Source organism: Aquarana catesbeiana, linkage group LG04 (assembly GCF_042186555.1).
Source record: "Aquarana catesbeiana isolate 2022-GZ linkage group LG04, ASM4218655v1, whole genome shotgun sequence".
In the NCBI taxonomy this organism is placed as follows: domain Eukaryota; kingdom Metazoa; phylum Chordata; class Amphibia; order Anura; family Ranidae; genus Aquarana; species Aquarana catesbeiana.
The window spans coordinates 537,490,096-537,512,283 of record NC_133327.1 but is presented as its reverse complement, the minus strand read 5'-3'; the positions used below and the strand labels follow the sequence as shown (position 1 = coordinate 537,512,283).

General features: G+C 40.0%; 1 protein-coding gene across 1 annotated transcript in view; it reads left to right on the top strand.

Annotated features, from left to right (window-relative positions):
• Window positions 1-22,188, top strand: part of VTA1 (vesicle trafficking 1) — a 362,316-nt gene that overhangs the window by 81,882 nt on the left and 258,246 nt on the right. The window contains exon 2 of the mRNA XM_073627853.1: window positions 10,185-10,279. Coding sequence (XP_073483954.1) covers window positions 10,185-10,279 — 95 coding nt within the window. The remainder of the gene's footprint in view (window positions 1-10,184; window positions 10,280-22,188) is intronic.

Genomic DNA, 22,188 nt, shown 5'->3' with positions numbered 1-22,188 from the left:
ACGCAAATATGTAATCTCAGCTTGAAGGGATTATACCGGGGTGATGCCTGCAGCTGTCTTATAAACCCCAGATCCCGCCATAAAGAGTACCTGTTATAGACTATAGGGCCTCATGCACACTGGAAGTTTTTAGACGTTTTTACAGCAGCTGTTTTTGGCAGTAGACATATTTTTTCTACAGTCATTAAACTCTGCATCATGTTATCCTATGTGTCCATGCACACATAGGCTGTTATCAGCAGTTTTGGGCAGTAACGTTTTTGAGCAGTAAAAAAACCCCAAAACTAGTGGCTTTTGAGAGACGTTTTTCAGCTGTAAAAGCGCTCTAACGCTGATAAACGATCAAAAGCGTCGCTCGCCGGCTAACAAACGCCAACACACGCTAAAAAATGCTATTGCAAAAAGGTTGAAAAAAGTTGAAAAACTCACTGCAAAGCTACTGACGTTTTTATAAAGTTATTTTAACGTCCAGTGTGCATGAGGCCTAAAGAGTACCTGTCACTGACTATAAGGCCTCATGTACACTGGACGTTAAAATAACGTTATAAAAGCACCAGTAGCTTTGCAGTGAGTTTTTCAACTTCTTTCAACGTTTTTGCAATAGCTTTTTTTTAGTGTTTTTTTAGCGTTTTTTTTTTTTTTTAAAGATTTTATTGAAGGATATTACATTACAAGATATAGCAAAAGATGATATACATTTTTTCATGTAACATTTGTCATAAACATTAGTCATAAAGACAATGCCATAAAACCTGGGCATAGTGAACTTAGGTGGGTTGTATGACTATGGCACTGCTGAACAACAACATACAACATAAATGAAAGAAAGAAAAGAAAAAAAAACTCTCTTGCAGAGTTAACTAGATGATTCAGCTATGGAGGGTCTTTGAGAATCAGAGGTTGGGAAAAAGAAAAGGGTGGCGGAGAATAGGGATGGGAGGGGGAGAGGGTTGCACCACTTCATTGTTGAAGGATACTATAAACGGTGATTTCACGTTATGGTATGAGCTAGAAACTCACAGGGAGGGTGTTACTTATTGAGATAATGATGGGGGGTGGACAAAGAATGAGTACGTTGTATTGGCTGGAGGAATTAGAGTTTGTCTATATATGGGTCATGTGTCGGGTATGTCATCTTGCCCCAAAGTTGTGCAGGGAGACCCAGAATATGAGAAAGAAGTTTTGAAATTGTTGAGTTCCTCTCGAGATAGGGTTTTTTTCCATGAAAGGTTTCCATCTGGAGTAGAGACATTTGCTGGCTTTTGCATGGTTAAAATCGGTGTTTAGCTTGTCTGTATATAGGAGATGCAAAAGTTCTCTTTTGACCTGAGAGACCTTTGGAATGCATGGGGATATCCAATGTTTTAGGATGGCTCTCCGTGCGATTAGAATGCATATCAGAATCCAGTCTTTATGCGGTAAGTGGGTCTTGGAGGACCAGGTTAGCAGATGTTCATCCCAATAGCCAAAGATAAGGAGTAGGGGGTCTATTGGTAATTTCAGCAGGGTTATACCATATATGAAAGATATGACTTGATTCCAGAAGATGGAGATGAACGGGCAAGACCAAAAGCGGTGAGTTAGAGGAGGTTTGGCTTGTTGGCATAGGGGGCAAGTGGCGGGACCTTGGTTGTTTTTTCCAGATAGAAAGGGGATATATGCTCGATGGAGGATTTTTAGTTGGGTTTCACTCCAAGATTCGTTGCGTATCAATTGTAGGATTTTGTTATATCCTTTAAGGAGTTTGTCCACTATGTCTGTGACCTGGAAGTCTTTGCCCCAATTCGCTGCAGAAGAGGATGTTGGTAGCGTTTCTTTTAAAGAAAAAAAAATATATTTTTTCTTTTCAATGGATCAAAAACATTAACTGCTGGTGAGTGACGTTTTTGAGCGTTTATCGACGTTTATCAGCGTTAGAGCATTTTTACAGCTGAAAAACTTCTCTCAGAACCCACTAGTTTTCTTTTTTTTTTTTACTGCTGAAGAACACGCCCCTGCCCAAAACTGCTGATTAACAGCCTATATGTGCATGGACACATAGGATAACATGATGGAGATTTTAATGACTGTAGAAAAAAACGTTAAAATAACATTATAAAAATGCCAGTAAAATTGCAGAGTTTTTTTCAACTCTTTTCAATTTTTCAATAGCGTTTTTTAGCGTTTTTCAGCGTTAGCGTTTTTTTTCTCCATTGGATCAAAAACCTTAAACGCTGGTGAACGACGTTTTTGAGCGTTTATCGATGTTTATCAGCGTTGGAGCGTTTTTACAGCTGAAAAACGTCTCTAAGAAGCCACTAGTTTTGGGTTTTTTTTACTGCTCAAAAACGTTACTGCCCAAAACTGCCCAGCCTGTCTGCAGGGAGTAAAAAGAGCAATTTGTGGATGAAGCGTATGTCGGGAGGTTGACGCTCTGACGTCATCGCAATCCTATTGTGAACGGGCGCTCGCTATGCTGGCCGGCGAATTGCTCTTTTTATCCTGGTTTATGTAAGTTTTCTACCTTTTTTAATAAAATGTCCTATCAGATTTATACTATGGCCATTTCTCCTTTGTCTACATGCCTTTGAGCTCGAGTGTGTGGATCTCCTGTTGCACTCCCGCAGTTACGCTGCACACAGACAAGTTATACTGCCAGCTGGACATCCCTGGTTTGGTCTGCATACAAGCTTTTACTGCTTGCTTTTTGGTAGGCGCAAAATCTATGTGGTGAAGGATCACTGTGAACGGTGTGTCAACGTAGTTTTTATCATCAAGTCCTCTCTGTAGAATATTGAGGGGTTTTCCTTTGGGACTTTTCTCACTTTCACTCGAGGTTTCTGATTTTCTTCAGTCAAGATCACTCATGAACTCTGATATGCATATACTGATTCACAGCCTTATTTGCATTGTTTGTCACTGATCCTTTATGATTTATTTGATTATTGCACTTTTTTTGGATTTCTTTAGTGTTGGTATTTCATAAGAGGAATTTTCTAGATTTACATTTCATCATCCCATGACATGTATGATTTATTCATGTATATTCACATTCAATCTATGATATAGCGCAGTTTTTTTTTTCTATATATTTGTTATTTTTGGTCTGCATCTCACAGTTAAACTGCTGCTCTTTGGGGGGGTTTTTTTGTATAGTGGCAGTGCAGTACTTTTCTTATTTTTCCTGTCTGCAGGGAGACCTAAGCAGGAGGAGCTTCTAGTCCTCTGCTATTGGTCACATGTTCAAAATAAGAAAACAGCCCTTGGGATACAAAGTAAAAATAAATAATATCAACTGTTTTAAATTGTTAGAAATATATACAGTATTTGAAATCATATCTTTATTTTTTGGCAATAACCTGGTGTGGTTGGATTTCTGCCAGTCACCGGCTATGTCACGCCCCTCCAGCCTGTGTCTTAGCATAAGAAGGAGATGAAGCCTCCATTAATCTACATGTAATATCCCGCCCATTGTTTTTAGGAGAGAGTGGGCTGTCTTTTTCCACTGTGTATAAATCCCCATGTGTGACTCTATAGTCACATGGGCTTCTCAGATGTGATGGAGAGGAAATACTCAGCATAGAAAACTGAGCATGTGCAGAGCTGACAACACTGCTCTGCAAAATCCCTATCTGAATCGGGGACATAAACAGAAGGTGGAGATAGAGAACAGCAGGATCAACCAGGTTTTTTGCAGTATACAGAAAATGAATCTTATAGTGACTGAGTATGAACGGCATGTAATACACCATTTATTGATAATTTTTTATGATGTAGGTTTAGTGATACTTTAAAGCTTGGGTTCAAATTGCGTGCATTGGCATTCTTCAGTGCTGTGCTTTCCTGAAAAAGAGTCCGTTGTGGTTTTAGCCGTGCTGGGGTACGTTGTAACGTAATATGCATGCGTTTTTGCATCAATTTTGAAATGAGAAGCCAGCATTTTCCTGAATTGTTGTGCAGGTCCTTATTTTGAGCTGGTACTCTTAACCTGATTATCATGCGGTTGATTTACTAAAGGAGTATAGGCTATTCACTAAGGCCCCTTTCACACTGGGGCGGGGGCGGCGGCGGCGGTAATACCGTCGGTATTTGGCCGCTAGCAGGGCGGTTTTACCCCTTGCTAGCGGCCGAGAAAGGGTTAAAAACCACTGCAAAGCGCCTCTGCAGAGGCACTTTGCCGGCGGTATAGAAGCGCTGTCCCATTGATTTCAATGGGCAGAAGCGGTGTATACACCGCTGCTTCACTGCTCCGAAGATGATGCTAGCAGGACTTTTTTTCCTGTCCTGCTAGCGCACCGCTCCAGTGTGAAAGCCCTCTGGGCTTTCACGCTGGAGAGACAGCAGCGACTGTTTCAGGTCGGTTTGCAGGCGCTATTTTTAGCGCAATAGCGTCTGCAAACCGCCCCAGTGTGAAAGGGGCCTAAGCAAAGTGATTGTTCACGTTGCTTAGCAAATAACACTAAATGTTTTCACTTTGAATATCCAGTATTCTGCAAGGGGAATTAAAAATGCAAGATTTTTGCTTGTGCGTCACCAATCCTGACACAAGGAAGCAAATCACTGCTTCTAACTAAGAAGAAGAAGCCACCTCACCAGAGGTACAGAGTTGAACAATTCATGGTAAATCAGTTGTGGGAAACATTCAGCAGCAGGGAGGCAATACTGGTGACTAATCCTGTACCCTCTGCTTCTAGAGATCAGGTCTTTAAGTGTACTGTAGTAATATGTCCTTTAAAAAGAAAGTAAACCCAGACGAATTTTACTTCCTCCTTTTTCCCCTGCTTTCCTCTGCAAAGTAAAAGCATAATGGGCTAGTATGCATCACATACTGGCCCATTATGTGGCACTTGCTTGTAAACGAAGCCTGCACTGTCCCCGCTGGTGGCCGCATCCATCTTTATCCCTCTTCTTTCCGGGGCTGCGGGCTCCGGCTCTGTGACTGGCTGGAGCCGCGTGACGTCACTCCCGCGCATGCACGCGGGAGCCGCCAGTCACGGCACTTCCTAGTGAAAAAATGGCACGGAGGGGCGTTTCTTCACAGCACATGCGCCGATTACGTCGGCGCAAACGTATATGATACATATCTCCTAAACCGTGCAGGTTTAGGAGATATTTCCAGTACCTACAGGTAAGCCTTATTATAGTCTTACCTGTAAGTACAAGTGGTGTAACTAGGTTTACAATCACTTTAATGAGTCAACTGTACAGTTTCTGATCACATTAGTGAGTGACAATGAACAGCAAAAATGCATTGTAAGCAGTTAGTATACAATGACATTCAGTTACCCAGTAATATAAAAGTCCTGTCATTAATAAAAGCAGATAGATGATTAGCCCCCATCACTTCACACTTATGATTGTGAATTCATTATCAAGTGCTATAAGGCAGACCATGAATTATGCAATTTTATTTCCTTCCACCAGGGGTGGCTGGAAAGAAAATTGCTAAATTTCCCCGATTAAAACAGTCAGTGTTGATGGGGACACCCCTTTCGCAGCGCTATTTTGCTGGCGGGGAGGCTTCCTTGCCAGCAAAACACATTTAGAAAAACTCAAAAGGCTCGACTTGTGTCCAATCAGGGTGCCCATACATGGATTGAAAAGCAGGAACCTGCCAAATTTTGATCCATGTATGACCAGCTTAACTGCTAATCCAATTTTATTAGGAGGTATTTCCTGCCCACTAATGGCTCCCTAAGTCAGTGTTCAAGTTGATTTTAGTGTTCAACTACAGCACACTTTAAAGTACATGATCTTATTAGTTTTTTGTTAAACTGCTTTGCTTTTAACTACAAATGATTGCTTATACTGGATAGCTTAATCTTCTAACTGCTCATGAATACACTTTAAGTCATTACCATTCATTAAAGGACTATTGTAGTACACTGAACTAACCAAGCACATCCCTCCATCACGCTATGCAGCAACTCCCATGTCACTGACCATATGAAACAATAACACCCCAACCCAGCCCTTACCCTTATTACTCCCCTGGGAAAGTGGATAAGAGGCGCTTGAACCCACCAGATTCTTTGTATGTTTTAGATTTTTGTTTTCATCAAATGGTATGTCAGTAGTGAATATGGAGAGTCTGAATATTGGCCAGGCAGCTTGTTTTTGTACCCACAAAGGGCTTCCAAGGTCACCTTGAGATGTCTTGGAGATAAGTAAATATCGAAATGAGGCGCAACACCATCACTTCCGCCCAATGGCCTTAAAGGGGGCATTAATTTTGTTCAATAAAGAAAATGTAAGTGTAAATATAAGATCTGAGGTCTTTTTGACCACAAATCTCACATTAAAGAGGCCCTGTCATGCTTTTTTTCTATGTTTACATCTCTTGTAATAGGAATAAAAGTGATCCAAAATGTTATTTTTTTTTAAACAAAGTGTAAAAATAAAAAGTAAAATAAAAAATAAATAAATGTAAGCACCCTATTTCGCAGTGCTCGCGTGCAGAAGTTCAAACCACACATGTGAGGTATCACCATGCTTGTTGGAGAGAGTGCAAGACCGCCTCTGTAACTCAACTTTATTCCACTGATTGATTGTTTGCAAAGCCAGTGCGTTTTGAGGGCTGTAATTGAACCCCTTTTGTCAGGGCTTAAAAGCATGTAACAAAGATATTGTGCACATGCACTCAATGACTGTTGTATAGTTGGATCTGTTGGCTCTGCAGCTAGTTCAAGCACCCAGTGGTCACTTCTGCTTCTTGGGGGGGGGGGGGGGGGATGGTTTGAGGTGCATCTATCCAGAGCATGAATGGAAGGCATGGCTTAACCTAAGTGGGCATGGCTCAATAGATGTGGTCAAACCTGGGTTGGTAAGTCATTACGAACATATGAGCGTGGTAAAACAGAGCCAGGTTTTCATTAACATTATGATAAGCACATTAGTTTCTTCAATCTGGGAACCTAAGCAGCATATAGCTCCTTGCTAATTTTTCCTGCAAGTTGTCCCTTTAACAACAACAGTTAAAAATGGGTACAAAAAATGGCAAATTTTATTTTATTTTTGTGTATCCCTTTTCTGGTACAATATTTTTTATTGTAAAAAAAATGGCATAACATCTTGACAAACTTTCACCCACGCAGGGGTACAGCATAATGAACATAACAGGAAGGTGCGGGCTGGGGAAGTCCGATCAAAGAGCTTTTTATTTTTTCTTTAAAATGTTAACTGCCCACTGGGCCAGTGGTTCTCAACCCTGTCCTTAAGTACCCCCAACAGGCCATGTTTTGGGAATTTCTCTGAGATAAAATAGCTGTTCAAAATACTAAACCATTCACTCTGATTTAAAGCAAGATAAAGGCAAACCTGCAAACATGGCCTGTTGAGGACAGGGGGTTAAGAACCACTGCACTGGGTGACCTCATGGAGTAATCCAAAGGTCCATATAGGATCACCAGGGCTATTTTTGTGCATCCCCTTTAAAACAATGCTGCAAAAATGTAATAAAAGATACAAAAACACCTAGAAACTATGGTCTAAATTTCTGAAAAACACAGCGGGTCTTCTTGATTGCATCAGGCAGAGTGGGTACAGCGGTCAGGGGACAGTCCTATGTGCTATGGTCAATGCCCTAACTGTGTGCTCTGTGTATCATTTAAAGAAATGGAAGCACATGACACAACAGCCATTCCAGCATAGCCTATCATTATGAAAAAAGTCTTCTATAAGCATAATGCCACTGGTGTGGGCCTCCTGGGTATGCCTATTCTCTCCACCCCTGACATCTTGGGTCATCCCTATCCAGTTTTGAACCAGATAAATTATTAATCCATGTACTTGCCCTACCATAAGTCCAATAGAAAGGTACTGAAGAATTGTTGAGAGAGGATGTAAAGTTGACAAGTTTGTTAAAACGTTGGCCATGTCCTGGATGCAGGGCACTATAAAGGGGTTTGGAGGTATATTTATGGGTCTAGCGATGCTCCTCACCATTCTACTGGTGCAATGTTTGTGGTTTTCAAAATATATCAAGCTACCGTTACTAATATTTCACACATGCTGAAAGTCAGAATGAATGTTAAAGGACTTTCTGTTTATAGCTGTTGACTTTTTTAATGAGGGGTGCGGAGACATTGAAGGTGTTAAATCTTTAAGGGAAAGTGACTGTTTTCCTGCAGTTGCTGAGCTGTTTGTGACCACTGCAGAACGTGAAAACTGTCATCACGTTTGACTTATTTATGTTGTTAGTTTCCGGAGCACTTCCTGACAGTTGCTTCCCATTCATTGACCTTCTCTGCCTATACATTTGGCTGAATAGGAGCATATATATGAGAATCTGAAAGCAGGTGATCAGATATAATCATAGATGCCTGTGCTACATTTGTACATTATGCTTTATTACAAAAAGCCATTAATTATGTAAATAACAGATCCGTTCATGGAACAGTTTATGTGATAAGATGATTTTCTTTTCAATCAAATTTTTCTTATAATTTGTATTATAAGTGGTGTTTCCATTAAGGCTGGCTTCACATCTATGCATTTTGACAATGCGCATGGTACCGCTAAATACAATAATGCACATGGTTTACATTGCGATGCCATTCATTTTGAATGCATCTGAGCTGCAACACACTGGAACACATGTTAACAAAATTAGTGTACGTTATGATGTGGTGCATTATTAAAAAAAAAAAAAAAAAAAAAAAAAAGTGCGTTTTTTTTCTGTTAGCTTTGGTCCTTCAGCAACCCACTCAAAATGAATAGGCTGCCTTAAAACAATGTATGCTATTGCACAACATAATAAGCTTTATTGCAACGCACTATAGTGAATGAGCCCTAAGGATTTTTCTTTGATGAAATTTGTACCGAATTAAAACATTAACTGTAATCGGCCCTTATTTAAAGGGTTTGTTAACCCATATATATATAAAACTATGCCAGTCCCTCTATTAGAGGCTGGCATAGCACACTGTGTCACTAGTTTTTACAAAACGAGTGTTGTAAATACCTAATTTGAGCTGTCTTCAGGCCGGTAACTTGACTTACGGCCGATTTCCAGCTCTGATGGATGGTATCTGACAGAGGGGCCGTGATCTCCCTCTGATGTCAGCCAGGGCGATCACGTGACCGCTCGTCTCCTCCTTAGAAGCCCTGTCTCGGAGTTGTAAAGCCGCCATGAGTCATGTGACCGGCCTGAAGACAGCTCAAATTGGGTATTTACACTGCTCGTTTTGTAACTAAAGACACAGTGTGCTATGCCAGCCTCTAATAGAGGGGGTGGCAGTGAAAATGTTATGATTATAATTTACAAGCAATAGCAGCGGGGGGGGGGGGGGCTGGGCAGGAGACAGACACAGAGGAAGGAGGGGGTAGAGAGGAGAGCAGAGGGGACGGCGTATGACGGAGGGACGCACTTTGACCACGGTGATCAGGGCAGAGCTACCCTGGTTATTGTGGCCTATTTAGAGAGGGCATACAGAAAGTGCTGTGTAATCTGTTTTAAGGCACCAGAATCTACATTTTTTTTTTGGGGGGGGGGGGTTAAACGCTTAAATCCTTCTTTCCCTTCTTCCCTTAACTGTTTTTTCAGTTTTTTTTTTTTAACCTTGATTTTAACATATTTTGTAAATTAACTTTTTTTTTGTTCGTTTTTTAGTGTTATTTAAAGCGGGAGAGACTATAGAAAAAATAGTTTGCTTGGTCAAAGTGGATTGTCTATAAAAAGGCAAATAAAATAATTTTTTTGTAAGATAGTAAGCTTTTGGCTATACGGGTTACACATGCGTGAGAGGTGAAGTGTTTTATTACCTCGGACTTTGCCTAATACCAGTAGTGTTTGAGGCAGAGTTTTAATCAAAATGCATATCTGAAACTGGTAAGTAAAAAGAAAAGGTTAAAACGGGTGAAGGATAACAGATATTGGCTGCTGGAAGGTCTGAGAAGTTTATCATGGACAGAAAAAAAAAATGGATGCCTTTTTTTTTCAAGCATGGCAGAGGAAATGTAATGATGTATGGCTGCCTAGGCTCTAGTCAGTTTGTTAATGCAAGAAATAATGGACTAGAATCCTTACTATGCTTTTTTACTGTATCATTCTATCATCTGCAGCTACAATAGCTGCTTATTTCAAAATGTTCTTACAAATAATGTTTGCTTCCTTAGTTATAAAATTACATTTTGCATTTAATCACTGCATTTTAACAGATTTTCATGTGATTTTTAACAACTAGCCTTCTCTTTTATATTTGTAGGTCGCTTGTATGCTATGCAAACTGGAATGAAGATTGATAGCAAGAGTCCAGAGTGCAGGAAATTCCTTTCAAAACTCATGGATCAGTTAGAAACGGTAAGTTTTAAAGTGGTGTGTGTGTGTTTTTTTTTTTTTTTTTTTTTTTTTTTTTTTTAGTTGCTTCTTCTAATTATTATTATTATTATTATACAGGTTTTATATAGCGCCAACAGTTTGCGCAGCACTTTACAACGTTCTAATCATAAAACACAATTAGGCTCCATTCACACTAGCGCGTTTTTTGATGCATTTTGCATTTTGCAGAAATGCATGGGAATTTTTTAACATGGGTTCCTATGGAACATGTTCACATCAATGCCTTTTTGTACCTCTGCATTTTTGGAAAGGGTAAGGGACTTTTTTTCATGCAAAATGCAGCGTTTTGCATGTAATACAATTCAATGGACCAGCATCAAAAACGCATGTGCACCGTTTTTGCAGCATTTTTACAGCGTTTTTGCAGCGTTTTTGGCTTTTTTTTTTTTTTTTTTTTTAAAACTGTAAAAAAAAAAAAAAAAAACGCAAAACGCGGCAAAAACGCTACAAAAACGCTGCTCAAAAACGTGGCAAGCATGACAAAAAAAACTCCAAAAACACTCAAAAGCAACATGCATAGGTGTGAATCGAGCCTTACACCCCACTAAATATATTTTTTATAGCATTTCATTTCAGCTCTTATTTGTTTGATGAACATACTATGAAATTAATGAAATAGTATATGCTTGTGATAAAAAAAACCCCACTAAAAACAAAGAAAGCATTCTGTTCTGGGAGCTGATTTCTATTACAAGAATATGACGACCATTTGAAGCTTTGTTTTAAATCCGCTAAATAAACTAGCTTGTAAAAAGTTTTGAAAAGTCTTTGTTTTTTTGTAAAAAAAAAAAAAAGCCAGAGCAAAACAGTCTATTCCCTGCCAGCAAGCATGCTGCAAAAAAAGGAGCCACTATACTTTGCATAAGCGGTGGTGTCTCTGCAACTGCGCAACACGCCCCTGTTAAGCCATCATTAAACCCATGCAATCAGCAGGGAGTGTGAGCATTGCTGATTGCAAGGCTTTAGCTCTGACTTTAAAGCGGGGTTCCACTCAAATTTTTAACTTAATCTTACCCCCTTCAGTTAATTGCATAGATGTTCAAATGCCGCATGAAATTTTTTTTTATCGCTGTAATTACCTTTATATTGTACTTTATTGTGGCACTTAGTGGCTCTCCCCCCATGGGAGTAGGCGTGTTTATTGCCTTTCCCCGGCACCGCACTGTCTCCTGGGAGCTTAGTGTCAGGCTTCCCAAGATTCAGTGCGGGAACAATGATCATGCTTGTGAACAAGCTGTGAATGAACAGCATTCACCGCATCCAGGAAATCAATGCTTGTGAGCTTCACATGCCCACAAGCAAGATGGAAACAGCCAGCGTCACATTTTTTAAGTTACTCTTCAGTACGAAAACAGACAGAGCCAGAAATATTACACCCAAACTGTGAGTATTATTTTGGGGTTAGCAAAGTGTCTCAATGACCTAAAAAAAAAAAAGATTGGTCACCAGACTCCTGCTTTAAGACGATATGTCGGACCAGTGCATAGCAGGATCCTTGTAGCTGTGCTGATCCTGGGCACGGGAAAACTGGAACAATAACAGGCATGCATATCTCCCGAACATGCAAGCGTTACACACGAGGAGCACTGGGAACATAATGATTGCTAATGGTGAAATATTTTCGATACCACGTATGGATTCTTTTAATACACTGTTTTTTAAAATATGTAAATTAAGCAGTGGCTCATTGGCGACAGTTTAGCCAATCTATTTAGGTGGATCTATCAATACAAATCACAGATCATATAAATCGAAAGGGCACATGGCAGTATTACCAAATAACTTAATTTTTTGCTTAAAAAAAAAAAAAAAAATCAAAACTTTTTCCATCATAAATAGACAATACTGCTTTGCTAGACAATACTGCTTTGAGCTGTATCATTTAGGTGTATCATTTGACTTACAGTTTAGACAAGATGTTGTCCCGGGCTTCCAGGTGCTTTAGGAGAGTTGACATCATTAGACACTGCAATGAGTCTGTTATATTAAGCCCAGTACACACTATAAGAAAATCAGACAAGTGATCGTCTGGTTTTCCTTGATGTTTGAGGTTAATACTAATTGTGTGAAAATTCTCGTACGACACAGGCTTTTTTTGTTTATGGTTTCTGATCACGCATTCTTTCGTATCCATTTTTTTTTTTTTTTTGTACAAAAACTGTATACAGTACATTAAACGAAAATCATTAGTTCTGTTCACGTACGAGAAACATTTTGGAGTTTGTCCCTTTGGAAATTTCCATTTGGAAAGTGTGAATCGAATGTCGAACGTTGTGTACACACTATACCAATATTGAACACTCGTGCCTCGTATGGGATTTTTTTATTTTCTCATAGTGTGTACCCCACTTTATACTAACCTTATTAGCGGAATAAGATGATTAACAGAAAGTAGAACGTATATAGGCCTCAATCACCTGCTATGCAACCATTTTGGCTGCCCCATGTACATGCGTAATCTAAAAAAAATATAAAAAGGTTATAAATGTACTTATAGTGAGAGAATGTGATTTAATATTGGAAATAAAAAAAAAAATTGTCTGCCACTAAAGGAAATTGTAAACACTGTGAAATAAAACTAGCTTATTAAAAAAACTGAATATTTTGGAATACTGTATCTTCAAACTTTTTAAACAAAGGGCTACTATAATGTCCTTCAGGCTTTAGGGGGGCCAGACTGTGGCCGGTGGGAGTAGAAATTGTCCTGGCATTAGTGGTATTAAATGGTGCCCCATCTTTGGTAATAAGAGAAGTAATTGAGCCCAATTGTCAGTGTCAGTGGGAATAATAGTACCCAAAAGGCCACAGTTTGGAGACTACTGTTGTTGTCTTCCTTTTATCACCAGTCTTCAACGTATAATAATAGTTAAGAGGAAATAGTGCATGTGTGGTATTCCATGTGAGAAGGAGCAGACCAAGACATAAAATACTTTTATATTTGTAAATAACTTTACAAGCAAAATAATTTTACTGTTGAAATAGTTGCACTAGTAGCACCACGATCTTTGCATCTAAGGTGTTTTTTTTCTTAAATAACTATCACGTCAAAACCATATTATTTATTAAATATATATGTAAAATAAAATGTATTTATTGCGGATTATTTACTATTTAGCACTGGAGGGCCAATTCACACCAAAATTACACAGGATCACGGTCTGCATGCAAATTGCACCGGAATGCACAAAAAGTAATGCATGCACTACATTTGAAAAACAGGCTGCGCCAAATATGGTACCATGTAATCTGGTGCCCTCAAAGGAATTGCATTTTCAATCTACATTTGGGGTGCTATTTAACATTGTATTGGCACCTATAACAGGTTGCAAAGGCAGTGCATTTTTAACGCGGTACTAAAGGAACATGCCTTTCCTGCATCGTGTTCTGGTGTGAACCAGCCCTGACAATTTACACAATTTGCGGTACATACTATAAACAAAAAATATTTTTCTATATTTTTTACTCCTCTTTGCCAGTAAAATACATACGAAACAAAATCATTCTTGAAAAGAAATACCGCCGATACAAAACCTTGCTTGTCCAATTTAAAAAAATCGAAAAAAGGCAATATACTGTATGTATCCGTTTGGTATCATAACTAAGGACAAATTAGAAAACGATTTTCATATTCAGTGCCTAGTCATAAAGTGGACAATAAAACCAATAGGTACAGTTACATAAAACACCCAGTTAGAAATGATCTCACTGACCTTTTTTGAGAAAGCTGTGATTTAATTGGTTTCAGATTATTGACACTTGGTCTTTAAAATGCCTCAGTGAAATTGCCTATTGACTTTTTAGAGGGGACATGAATTATTCTTTTGCTTGCACTTCACCCACCATGACCTAGTTTGGAAGACACACTCCAGACTGCATCCTGTTTGTAAGCAGCACTGGTACAAGCAACAGTTAATGTGGCCTTGCTGCTTCATTATTTAATAACACCTCTCGGCTTGTTTGATTCCTGTTTGAGTATTGTTGAAAGGCTTTGTTGGATGATTTGTTGAAACGAGCTCCTCTCAGCAGTACTTCAAAAGCAAAGAAGAAGTGCTTGCTTTATCCGTCACTGACAGCACATTTTAACACTCACCGTCTGTATTAACATTGTGCCACCATTAGTTTTTACATTACAGATAATTTTGTTGACCTTATTCTCCAAAGTAGCATTAATGGTGGTGATCTAAAAAGAAAACCAATTGTACCTTGGCTGAGCAACGTGTAAAATGTTTGTTCAGACAGTTGAGAAAAACTCTTTTATGCTTTAATTAAATTGGCAATGAAAATACTTGTTCAGTACATCATTGGAAATACGTGGATGAAAAGAACAAACATGGAACTTTTTTAATATATATATTTTTAATGCAATCACTTTTTATTAAAATATTTTAGGGTAGTTGCAGGGTCAGTAACAGATACAAGAAAATGTTTTGTTACATATTCATAACTTAGTAAAGCTACAGTATGTATCTGTTAGTTACAAGTTCTGCACATTAGTTTTACAAGTATGTAATGTAATGTGTTGCCATTTTTATATAGAGAAATAGAAAAGAATTGGGGGGGATTAGAAGGTAGGTTCAGAGAATTTAATGCATTTAGCAGAGGGAGAGGAGAATGCTGGGGGATGAGGGGAGGGGGATTATGGACACTGTTGAGATTAAAATGGTGTGAAAGCCCACACTATGGTGTCATATGAATACAATGAGTAATAAACAATAACAATTGGTAATAGATAAATTGAATAAAGTTGTGGAGCTGCCGCTATCGTGTAAGGTATGAAACCCCTAATTGATAACACAAAAATTTTTGCTTAGCGCTGCTCCTATACATCAAATATACAATAAATTATACATGAATTAAAGTGCCAGTGCAAGCATATCATTCATAATAGTGCAATAATAGATAAATAAAGCCCATCCGTGCAAATAAAGTGCCAAAACGCGTTCCGTTCCTGCTATTGAGGATTCCAATGCCCCTCTGTGCTCCCCTCCTGGGTCCCCACTTACCAACAGTAAGCTTTAAAACCGCAAGGTCTTTATCCCACATCAATGACTTGGATATCTCCTTCCAACAGTAAGCTTTCAAAAGCCTCAGGATTTGTATCTTACATCTATGGCTTGGATATTTCCTTCCTGTTCCTCCGGCAATCAGATTTCCATTGTAATGGTATGGATGTATGAATGGGATGAATGAAAACTCCTCCTCCTATAAGCTTCAACCAGACACTGATAGAAGTCACAAGACTGCTACAGTATCTCACAAAAGTGAGCACACCCTTCACATTTTTGTAAATATTTTATTATATCTTTTCATGTGACAACACAGTAGAAATGACACTTTGCTACAATGTAAAGTAGTGAGTGTACAGCTTGTATAACAGTCCCCTCAAAATAACTCAACACAAAGTCATTATTGTGTAAACCTCTGGCAACAAAAGTGAGTACACCCTTAAGTGGAAAATGTCCAAATTGGACCCAATTAGCCATTTTCCCTCCCCGGTGTCATGTGACTTGTTAGTGTTACAAGGTCTCAGGTGTGAATGGGGAGCAGGTGTGTTTGGTGTCATCGCTCTCACTCTCTCATACTGGTCACTAGAAGTTCAAAATGTCATCTCATGGCAAAGAACTCTGAGGATCTGAAAAAAGAATTGTTGCTCTACATAAAGATGGCCTAGGCTATAAGAAGATTGCCAAGACCCTGAAACTGAGCAGCAGAACGGTGGCCAAGACCATGCAGCGTTTTAACAGGACAGGTTCCACTCAGAACAGGCCTTGCCATGGCCGACCAGAAGTTGACAGCTTATGCTCAGCATCATATCCAGAGGTTGTCTTTAGGAAATAGACGTATGAGTGCTGCCAGCATTGCTGCAGAGGTTGAAGGGGTGGGGGGGTCAGCCTGTCAGTACTCAGACCATACCCTGCACACTGCAATAAATTGGTCTGCATGGCTGTCATCCCAGAAGGAAGCCTCTTCTAAAGATGATGCACAAGAAAGCCCACAAACAGTTTACAGAAGACAAGCAGACTAAGGACATGGATTACAGGAACTGTGTCCTGTGGTCTGATGAGACCAAGATAAACTTATTTGGTGGGGCATCCTCAAACTGAAGGTGGAGGAGCGCAAGGTCTCTAACATCCACCAGCTCTGTGATTTCGTCATGGAGGAGGGGAAGAGGACTCCAGTGGCAACCTGTGAAGCTCCATGCCCAAGAGGGTTAAGGCAGTGCTGGAAAATAATGGTGGCCACACAAAATATTGACACTTTGGGCCCAATTTGGACATTTTCACTTAGAGGTGTACTCATTTTTTGTTGCCAGCGGTTTATACATTAATGGCTTTGTGTTGAGTTATTTTGAGGCGACAGAGAATTTACACTGTTATAGAAGCTGTGCACTCACTACTTTTGATTGTAGCAAAGTGTAATGTCTTCAGTGTGGTCACACTGTAATATACCAATGAAGAGAGAGATATATAGTGTAATGTTGCTAAGGTTTATTATAAAATCACAAACAAATGCACTTGCATCAAAGAAATATATAAAATCGGTATAAAGTCGGTAAAAAGGTATAATATCGCCACCTTGGCATGTTATCAGCCATCACTGTTTCTCAAGTAGCTAGTCCCCGCTTGCCACATTTTGCCCCTCCCACTGAGCATCTTCAGAAGCTGGGGGCGCTCGTGACTGGCTGCCTTTTTATATATTAAGTCCCACCCACTACACCCAAACCTCCTACTCCTCTCACTAACTACTATGTATGATTTTCTATTTCCTACTTCTGCCGTACGTGTTGCGTCCACCATATTTGTACTCCTTTCGTGTCTTGGTTAACTTCCTGTTTGCACAGGAAGTTACCCGGCCATCATATTTGTACTCTTTTTGCATCTTTACTATCTTCCTGTTAACATAGGAAGTTACCCGGCCATCATATTTGTACTTGCTTAGTGTACTATGCATGTTTTATATAAGGGTCCCATTTACACTACACCCTTCTTATATACAACATGAAAATATTTGGCCGTCATATTAGTATTTTTACTTAGTATATTATGTTATGGGTCCTGTATTAACAAAACCTTTCTTATATATACTGTAGCTTAACAATGTCCACCAAGCACCTACCATAAATTACAATAATGTATAAAATGAGCATAATTCATCATTGTACATAATACATAGACTGCATATACAAATATATTAATCAATAAATCATTACATATAATATAAAATCCACAAATAAGATTCACAAATATAAAATGCAACATTAAAATAAATAAATATGATGTTAACATATACATTAGATTATCAATAACTGGTGATAAAACACTTCATGTCTAAATTTACATTTAACCCTGTGGGTGTCTTCAAATTTAATTGGTATATCCATTTCGTCTCATTCTGTGAAATGGCTTTTTTTCATATTTGTATCCGTCAAAAGTCTTTCTACTCTGTCTGTTCCACAAAAAATAATTTTGAAGGATCTCTATTGTGAAATCTCCTAAAGTGATTGGACAGGCTGTGCTTGCGGAATCTTTTTTTTTTTTTTTTTTTTTTTTTTTTTTTTTTTATATCATTGACATGTTCTTGTAATTCCCTAGTGGTTCTACCCACATACTGCAATCCACATTCACATTCCAAAAGGTATGCTACATGTGTAGTTCCGCATGTGATGAACCTGGATATTTCATACACTTGTTCTATGGCCCTAGATTAAAAATGCACGGTCTTTCTTTTTCCTCTCTTACATATTTAGGCATTTGCCACACCTAAAAAAAACCCCAAACTGATCCAAAAAGGTCACCATTTTTTTTAGGTAGGTCAGGGATGCTCTTCCCAATTTTGTCCTTTTTTAATATGGTTGGTCGTCTGTAGATACATTTGGGTCGTTTGGGTTGTGTTTTGGCAAGTATAGGGTCCCCCAGTAAAATGGGCCGGTGTGTTCTTACAACTTTCTCTATTTGTCTGTGATGTCTATTATATTCTGTATAGAAGGCTTTGTCAAATTCTGCTTTCTTTCTTTGTTTTGGGGTGAGTAATTCTCCTCTATCCATTAAGCCAACCCCCTCCTGGATTTTCTGTAAATAGGAATGTTTGTATCCCTTTTGTGCAAACCTATCTATCAATATATTTGTATCTCATAGTCTTCCCTTTGATCACTGTTGAGATTACACACTATTATTCATTAGGTCTATTCTCCTTGTAGTTAGCCATTGTTTGTTTTTTATTTTTTTTCAAAGAAGTATGAGTTCATACCGTTATGATTAGCTCTCCGCGATGGTTAGGTAAGAAGATTAATAAGAGCAGGATGAGTATTTTGGTTGGTCAGGTGAGGAGTCCGTTTTTGACAGGACCTCCATAAATTTCGACGAAGAGTTAAAATTGGTTCACGCGTTTTTAGGTTTTTAAAAATTTGGTGAAAGTGTCTCTAAGGGTATGGGTAATCTCTTCCATTAGTCTTATATACTCTGTTTTATGGAACCAGTCTTTTTAATCAATGGAACAGTAGGAGTGTTACTGTATATGGGTAGTAACAGCTTTGTAGTATTAATTAAAGTGATAATAAACACACTGTTTAATTTACATTTCCCCCTCTCTTTCTGCATGTGAATAATGGCACTGTTATTATTTTAATTAAAAAAAAACTAAGTACTTTTTTTCCTAATCGATATACAGCTGTCACATGATCCAGATCTTTCCCAGCCTGTTTGCATTGAAACATAAGCAGGAGGAGCTTCTAGTTCTCTGCTGCTAGTCACATGTTAAAAAATAACAGGCTTTGGAATACAGAGCAAAAATAAATATCACTTTTTAAAATTTCCATACAATTAGATATTTGAAATCAAATCTATATTATTTTAATGCAATAACATGGTGTGGGCAGATTTATGCCAGCCCACAGGCTGTGTCACACCTCTCTAGCCTGTGTCTTAGAATAACAAGGAGGTGAATCCACCATCAGTCTACCTGGAATATTCCACCCCCGTTATGTTTACCTTTTAGTGGGCATAGAGGAGGAAGAGAGTGGGCTGTCATTTACCACTGTGTATACGCCCACATGGGTAACTCTATAGTCGCATGGGCTGCTCAGATGTGATGGGGTGGAAATTAGAGGTTGACCGATATATCGGCTGGCCAATATTTGTCCTTTTTTAAGAACTCGGCATCGGCTGATTTTTGTGCAAAAATCGGCCAATTACCTCCCTTCCCTACACTCCACTGACAGTTTCACACACTGGGCGGCTCTGTGCTCAGTGTGTGAAACTGATTTTCAACTGAATGCAGAGAGTGGAGCTGTCAGAATTCATTGTGATGTCGGGGGTGGGCGGGACCCAAGGTGGGGGGGGGGACCCAGATATCAAACACCAGCCAATGGGATGGGATCTGGGAGGGCTACTATGTGTATGTGGCCCCACCCACTTTCTTAAGCAGCCCAATCATTTGCCGGTGTTTGATAGCTGCAGGGCCCCGCCGACCCCCGACATCACACTGAATTCTGACAGCTGGTCTCTGCATTCAGTTACATATAGTGTAACTGAAACTGACAAATTAGCTCCGTGTGAAACTTGCCAGCTCCAACCAGTGCCACCTGTCAGTGCCAAGTGCCACCTGTCAGTGCCAACCAGTGCCACCTACCAGTGCCAGTCAGTGCCACCTGCCAATCAGTGCCACCTGCCAGTCGCCAGTGGCAACCAGTGCCACCTTCCAAAAAAAGAAAAATCAGCTTAAAATATCGACATCATGTAACGGCCATCGGCCAGCCCGATTTCTAAATATCAGTATCGGCCAGAGAAAAACCCATATCGGTCGACCTCTAGGGGAAATGCTCAGCATAGAAATACACAGAAAGCTGAGTATGTGCAGAGTTGCCAACACTGCTCTGAAAAATCCCTAACTGCATTGGGGACATGGACATAAGGTGGCGATAGAGAGCAGCAGGATCAACCAGTTTTTTTGCAGAATACAGAGAACGAATCTTGTAGTGACTGAGTGAGTATGAACAGCATATAATACAGCATTTATTCTTTTTTCTTCTTTCTTTCTCCTTTTTTCTTTCTTCCTTCTCCTCCTTCCTTCTCCCTTCTCCCTTTTTTTTTTTATGATGTTGGTTAAGTGACACTAAATGTAGAGTCACGGTTTGTTTGTACTGACTGGCAGTGAAATAAGTAGGTCCACAGATTTAGTGGCAGTGGTGTTCCTATTATTATTATGATAGAGATGTAGATTGCAACTCTTGTGTGGAACCATTGGATCAGGGGGCAGTACCACCATAGGTGAGAAAAAGTTTGGATATATTGAGTAAAGTTTTAGATTTATTGATGTATAGCAGGGCTCAAAATTTCAAGTCCTGAGCTACTAGCCAGGCTTTAAGGGTTACTCGCCACCAGTTGCCCCACCCAACCCCTACCACGCCCTGCCCCTAAATATGCCCTCATAAATCATCTCATGAAATGACACTTAAATGGTTTATGCAGAATTAAGTTACAAAAATAAATATTACCAACAACTTTATCAGTGCAGCCTCATCAGCGCAGCCTCACCAGTGCCTCACCAGTGCCCATCATTGCAGCCTGACCTGTGCCCATCAATGCAGAGTGACCAGTGCCCATCATTGCAGCCTCACCAGTGCCCATCAATGCAGCTTGACCTATGCCCACGATTGCAGCATAACCACTGTCCATCAAGGCAGCATATCCAGTGCCCATGAAGGCAGCGTAACCAGTGCCCATTAATGCAGCGTAACCAGTGCCCATTAATGCAGCGTAACCAGTGCCCATTAATGCAGCGTAACCAGTGCCCATTAATGCAGTGTAACCAGTGCCCATTAATGCAGCGTGATTTGTGCCCATCAATGCAGCGTGATTTGTGCCCATCAATGCAGCGTGATTTGTGCCCATCAATGCAGCGTGATTTGTGCCCATCAATGCAGCGTGATTTGTGCCCATCAATGCAGCGTGATTTGTGCCCATCAATGCAGCGTGATTTGTGCCCATCAATGCAACGTGATTTGTGCCCATCAATGCAGCGTGATTTGTGCCCATCAATGCAGCGTGATTTGTGCCCATCAATGCAGCGTGATCTGTGCCCATCAATGCAGCGTAACCAGTGCCCATCAATGCAGCGTGACCAGTTCCCATCAATGCAGCGTGGCCAGTTCCCATCAATGCAGCGTGACCTGTGCCCATCAATGCAGCATAACCAGTGCACATCAATGCAGCATAACCAGTGCCTCACCTGTGCAGAGGAATAGGCAAGCTGACCGGATCATCAGAGCGGATCTTTCCTGCTTGAATAGCTTTCATTTGAATTGCCTGGTGTTCTCAGAGCTCCCGTCACATAGTCCTGCCTCCTGGCTTGGCGCTTTTGATCATGCCACACGTTCCGCATTGGACAGGTGTTCTGTCCATCAAAGACGCCAGGCCAGGAGGCGGCACTATGTGACGACGAGCTTCGGGAACACCCGGAAATTCAAATAAAAGCTATTACAGAGGGCATGTCCCTGCTCTATGATAACCTGGCCGGCTGGTTTGCCTTTTCCTCCCCTCTCCCTTCCTTTCGTTGATCGCAGGGAGAACAGCTCAAAATCAATCCTGCCTGCTGGCAGTGCTCGCCCCCCCCACCCCCCCTCCGAGGCAGTCCCACACTCGCCAGCAATCATTTTCCACTTGCAAAATGCGGGTAGGCAAGTGAAACATTTGAGGGCTGGTGTATAGTACCATCTGGCTAAAAGCTTGAAATTGGCCTCCATAATTTTTGTGCTCATTGAGGAGGCTTCCATTGCTAATGTGATCCAATTTGCTAGTTTTAGAGGTGGAGATCTTACCAAATGTTTCCAGCTCCTTGATTAAAACTGGGATTTTGATTGGCGGTTTCTGTAT